Raw genomic sequence first — 6,000 nt, forward strand, 5'->3', positions numbered from 1 at the left:
TGTGTAGATTCCCTCTCCGTTAAACATGTTTTGTAGATTCCCCTCTCCGTTAAACATGTTTTGTAGATTCCCCTCTCCGTTAAACATGTTCTGTAGATTCCCCTCTCCGTTAAACATGTTCTGTAGATTCCCCTCTCCGTTAAACATGTTTTGTAGATTCCCCTCTCCGTTAAACATGTTTTGTAGATTCCCCTCTCCGTTAAACATGTTTTGTAGATTCCCCTCTCCGTTAAACATGTTTTGTAGATTCCCCTCTCCGTTAAACATGTTTTGTAGATTCCCCTCTCCGTTAAACATGTTTTGTAGATCCCCCTCTCCGTTAAACATGTTCTGTAGATTCCCCTCTCTCCGTTAAACATGTTTTGTAGATTCCCCTCTCCGTTAAACATGTTCTGTAGATTCCCCTCTCCGTTAAACATGTTCTGTAGATTCCCCTCTCCGTTAAACATGTTCTGTAGATTCCCCTCTCCGTTAAACATGTTTTGTAGATTCCCCTCTCCGTTAAACATGTTTTGTAGATTCCCCTCTCCGTTAAACATGTTTTGTAGATTCCCCTCTCCGTTAAACATGTTCTGTAGATTCCCCTCTCCGTTAAACATGTTTTGTAGATTCCCCTCTCCGTTAAACATGTTCTGTAGATTCCTCTCTCCGTTAAACATGTTTTGTAGATTCCCCTCTCCGTTAAACATGTTTTGTAGATTCCCCTCTCCGTTAAACATGTTTTGTAGATTCCCCTCTCCGTTAAACATGTTTTGTAGATTCCCCTCTCCGTTAAACATGTTTTGTAGATTCCCCTCTCCGTTAAACATGTTTTGTAGATTCCCCTCTCCGTTAAACATGTTTTGTAGATTCCCCTCTCCGTTAAACATGTTTTGTAGATTCCCCTCTCCGTTAAACATGTTTTGTAGATTCCCCTCTCCGTTAAACATGTTTTGTAGATTCCCCTCTCCGTTAAACATGTTTTGTAGATTCCCCTCTCCGTTAAACATGTTTTGTAGATTCCCCTCTCCGTTAAACATGTTTTGTAGATTCCTCTCTCCGTTAAACATGTTTTGTAGATTCCTCTCTCCGTTAAACATGTTTTGTAGATTCCCCTCTCCGTTAAACATGTTTTGTAGATTCCCCTCTCCGTTAAACATGTTTTGTAGATTCCCCTCTCCGTTAAACATGTTTTGTAGATTCCTCTCTCCGTTAAACATGTTTTGTAGATTCCCCTCTCCGTTAAACATGTTTTGTAGATTCCCCTCTCCGTTAAACATGTTTTGTAGATTCCCCTCTCCGTTAAACATGTTTTGTAGATTCCCCTCTCCGTTAAACATGTTTTGTAGATTCCCCTCTCCGTTAAACATGTTTTGTAGATTCCTCTCTCCGTTAAACATGTTTTGTGTAGATTCCCTCTCCGTTAAACATGTTTTGTAGATTCCCCTCTCCGTTAAACATGTTTTGTAGATTCCCCTCTCCGTTAAACATGTTCTGTAGATTCCCCTCTCCGTTAAACATGTTTTGTAGATTCCCCTCTCCGTTAAACATGTTTTGTAGATTCCTCTCTCCGTTAAACGTGTTTTGTAGATTCCTCTCTCCGTTAAACGTGTTTTGTAGATTCCTCTCTCCGTTAAACATGTTTTGTAGATTCCCCTCTCCGTTAAACATGTTTTGTAGATTCCTCTCTCCGTTAAACATGTTTTTTTGTAGATTCCTCTCTCCGTTAAACATGTTTTGTAGATTCCCCTCTCTGTTAAACATGTTTTGTAGATTCCCCTCTCCGTTAAACATGTTTTGTAGATTCCCCTCTCCGTTAAACATGTTTTGTAGATTCTCCTCTCTGTTAAACATGTTCTGTAGATTCCCCTCTCCGTTAAACATGTTTTGTAGATTCCCCTCTCTGTTAAACATGTTTTGTAGATTCCCCTCTCCGTTAAACATGTTTTGTAGATTCCCCTCTCCGTTAAACATGTTCTGTAGATTCCTCTCTCCGTTAAACATGTTTTGTAGATTCCCCTCTCTGTTAAACATGTTTTGTAGATTCCCCTCTCCGTTAAACATGTTTTGTAGATTCCCCTCTCCGTTAAACATGTTCTGTAGATTCCCCTCTCCGTTAAACATGTTTTGTAGATTCCCCTCTCTGTTAAACATGTTTTGTAGATTCCCCTCTCTGTTAAACATGTTCTGTAGATTCCCCTCTCCGTTAAACATGTTTTGTAGATTCCCCTCTCTGTTAAACATGTTTTGTAGATTCCCCTCTCTCCGTTAAACATGTTTTGTAGATTCCCCTCTCCGTTAAACATGTTTTGTAGATTCCCCTCTCCGTTAAACATGTTTTGTAGATTCCCCTCTCCGTTAAACATGTTTTGTAGATTCCTCTCTCCGTTAAACATGTTTTGTAGATTCCCCTCTCCGTTAAACATGTTTTGTAGATTCCCCTCTCCGTTAAACATGTTTTGTAGATTCCCCTCTCCGTTAAACATGTTCTGTAGATTCCCCTCTCCGTTAAACATGTTTTGTAGATCCCCCTCTCCGTTAAACATGTTTTGTAGATTCCCCTCTCCGTTAAACATGTTTTGTAGATTCCCCTCTCCGTTAAACATGTTTTGTAGATTCCCCTCTCCGTTAAACATGTTTTGTAGATTCCCCTCTCCGTTAAACATGTTCTGTAGATTCCCCTCTCCGTTAAACATGTTCTGTAGATTCCCCTCTCCGTTAAACATGTTCTGTAGATTCCCCTCTCCGTTAAACATGTTCTGTAGATTCCCCTCTCCGTTAAACATGTTTTGTAGATTCCCCTCTCCGTTAAACATGTTTTGTAGATTCCTCTCTCCGTTAAACATGTTTTGTAGATCCCCCTCTCCGTTAAACATGTTTTGTAGATTCCCCTCTCCGTTAAACATGTTTTGTAGATTCCTCTCTCCGTTAAACATGTTTTGTAGATTCCCCTCTCCGTTAAACATGTTTTGTAGATTCCTCTCTCCGTTAAACATGTTTTGTAGATTCCCCTCTCCGTTAAACATGTTTTGTAGATTCCTCTCTCCGTTAAACATGTTTTGTAGATTCCCCTCTCTGTTAAACATGTTTTGTAGATTCCCCTCTCCGTTAAACATGTTTTGTAGATTCCCCTCTCCGTTAAACATGTTTTGTAGATTCCCCTCTCCGTTAAACATGTTTTGTAGATTCCCCTCTCCGTTAAACATGTTCTGTAGATTCCCCTCTCCGTTAAACATGTTCTGTAGATTCCCCTCTCCGTTAAACATGTTCTGTAGATTCCCCTCTCCGTTAAACATGTTCTGTAGATTCCCCTCTCCGTTAAACATGTTCTGTAGATTCCCCTCTCCGTTAGACATGTTCTGTAGATTCCCCTCTCCGTTAAACATGTTCTGTAGATTCCCCTCTCCGTTAAACATGTTTTGTAGATTCCCCTCTCCGTTAAACATGTTTTGTAGATTCCCCTCTCCGTTAAACATGTTTTGTTGGACTGTCCTGGGTTAAAACAATAATGCTCTTTTATTAAGTTATTTCACTTAAGAACTTATTTAGTAAGATTATGCATAAAAAGGTTTTGGATTTTTTTTAATCATAAGTTTGATTTAAAAAAAAATCTTGTATATGACGTGTGTTTGTTTGCTTAGTTTTAATATATTTATATGATATTTGTATTTTTGTAATTACATTTTTGCCATGAATATAGCCTTAGCTGCTGACATGGCATTAAATAAAACAATCTGTATTCCATTATTTTATTTATATTATTAAGATGTCTGCATTAGAGTAAACTCTAATCGGTGCAAACATTAAACTTTGCCGAAATTAAAAATCTTGATTTGGTCTCTACACTGCGTTCTGGTAAATCTGCTAAACTATAATTACTAAAACTGAAACTAAAACTAAATATATAAAAACTAAATAGAAATGTGTTTACCAAATAAAAACTAAATTAAAACTAGCTAAATAATTTATAAAACGAACTAAAACTAAACTGAAATTTGTTGCAAAATCGAAAACGATAATAAAATAAAAACTAATTTAAAAATGCAAAACTATAATAACCTTGATGTGGACGAGGTCGAACTGGAAGCCATGTTAATCTTGGACTAAATCGGCCACCGTAGGAGTTGAAAAGAAATCGGAATTGAGAGGAACAGAAACTAATATTCACTGGATGGTCATATACCTTTACACCGCTAGATGGGGGAAAATATCACACAGTGGAGCTTTAATCTGCAAGTTTACTCCTGGATGGCAGCGATATTGGAACAGTGACCCCATTGAATGACTTCAGACCTTAACTTCTCCGGCACAAATAATCCACTCAGAGTGATGAGGTGGCAGAAAGCCCTTTGAATTCATGAACGTGACATATATACACACTGATCAGGCATAACATTATGACCGGTGAATAACACTGATGATCTGTTCGTGGGTGGGATATATTAGGCAGCAAGTGAACATTAGTCCTCAGAGTTGACGTGTTAGAAGCAGGAGAAATGGCCGAGCGTAAGGATTTGAGCGAGTTTGACAAGGTTCTGCCATCCATGTGTAGGTCATCCAAGGGGGACCGACACCATATTAATGTCATGCCTGATCGGTGTGTATATATATATCAAATGAAGCAATGTTGTGCTCCTTGACTCCGGCTCCTGCAGATATGGAGTTTCTGGAAGTGCTGACGGAGGGCCTGGAGCGCGTCCTGCTGGTGAGAGGAGGAGGAAGTGAGGTCATCACCATCTACTCCTGAGAGCCAATCACACGCCATCGACCGGCGGGAAAGAGTATTCAAGACGGATGCGTATGTTTTATCTGCTCGACTCATGTGTTTTATGATTATCATTGAGTGTGTCTACGAGAGTCTCGCCTGCGCCGTCATCATTGGGTTTCAGTCAACACACACCGGCCCGACCCAAAGCAGCAATATCTGCACACACACACACCACCACCTCCCCAAAACACCGCTCCTTCAGGACATGAGACGGACCAATCGGTGGAGAGCACACGGGTCACACGCGTGTTCCTCAGACGGACTCAGGGCTGAAGCGCTTCAGACTGGACCTAGTGTGATGCTTCAGGCAAGTGTGTGTGTGTGTGTGTGTGTCGAGAACAGCACCTGGAACCCCGAAGATGAACATAATGTCATTTCAGTGCTGAATGTCTCAAAAAGAGCTTGTTTTCATGCAGCAAAACATCCCAAAAAAAGAGGAAATAGTGTATTTCGGAGCGGGAATGGCCTGGTTTTGTGCTGTGATGACGAGTGCGAGTTTCACTGCATGGAGAACCTGTAGCAATACATCCATCGGCGGCTCACGGGGTGTGTGTGTGTGTGTGTGTGTGTGTGTGTGTCCTGCTTTCTCTGTGGAGGGTTCAGACGTTCCTGTTTTACGCATATGTTTTGTTGTTCTTGTTGTTTTTATCATCAGTTGCTTATCTTTACGTGCAGGGATTGTGAATTAATTTGTCATTTTTCAATCTCAAGTGTTATCTGCTCTTTTTATCACATTCAGTAATAAAACCACAGTGATACATCTCTTTTAAACATGCTAACTTTGTGTTCTTCCTGCTTCTCCCACTAATAATTCCAAATATTACTTGATATTAATAAATCGGACCAGGTTAAATCAGTTTTTTATTGCCCTGATTGGCTTATAAATAATGTATAAGCAATGATGTCCACATTAATATGGAATAAATGATTCGAAACAGGACTGTATTCATCTTACAAATACCATTTGTCTTGTTTTTAGTGAATTCATACTAAATATATTGTCATTTGAGTTAAATATTCAGTATTGGCGATACCAAATGCATGATTTAAGATTGACTTTTTCATGGTTAGTAAAAGTTCAATTATTAAAGCGTATGAACTTTACTCAAATGTTAATTTTAACTTAAGAAGGCATGCTTTTTTATTTGTTTAACCCTCTGCAATTTTCTAGATCTTAGTTTGATCATATTTTTTACTCTATAATTTGTGTTTTTAAGGGATTTTATGGACTAAATTATATTTACGCAGTATTT

General features: G+C 39.1%; 1 protein-coding gene across 4 annotated transcripts in view; it reads left to right on the forward strand.

The window, feature by feature from the left end:
* Positions 1-5,708, forward strand: part of slc12a6 (solute carrier family 12 member 6) — a 40,994-nt gene extending 35,286 nt beyond the window's left edge. For 2 of the 4 annotated variants that reach the window (XM_079808100.1, XM_079808102.1), the window contains one exon: positions 4,635-5,708. In XM_079808100.1, the coding sequence (XP_079664226.1) occupies positions 4,635-4,726 (92 nt within the window). In that variant the 3' untranslated portion in view covers positions 4,727-5,708. The remainder of the gene's footprint in view (positions 1-4,634) is intronic. The other 2 variants (XM_079808101.1, XM_079808099.1) reach the window with 1 other exon arrangement.
* Positions 5,709-6,000: the final 292 nt, after the last annotated feature.

This window comes from Gobio gobio (genome assembly GCF_949357685.1).
Source record: "Gobio gobio genome assembly, chromosome: 2".
Classification (NCBI taxonomy): Eukaryota; Metazoa; Chordata; class Actinopteri; order Cypriniformes; family Gobionidae; genus Gobio; species Gobio gobio.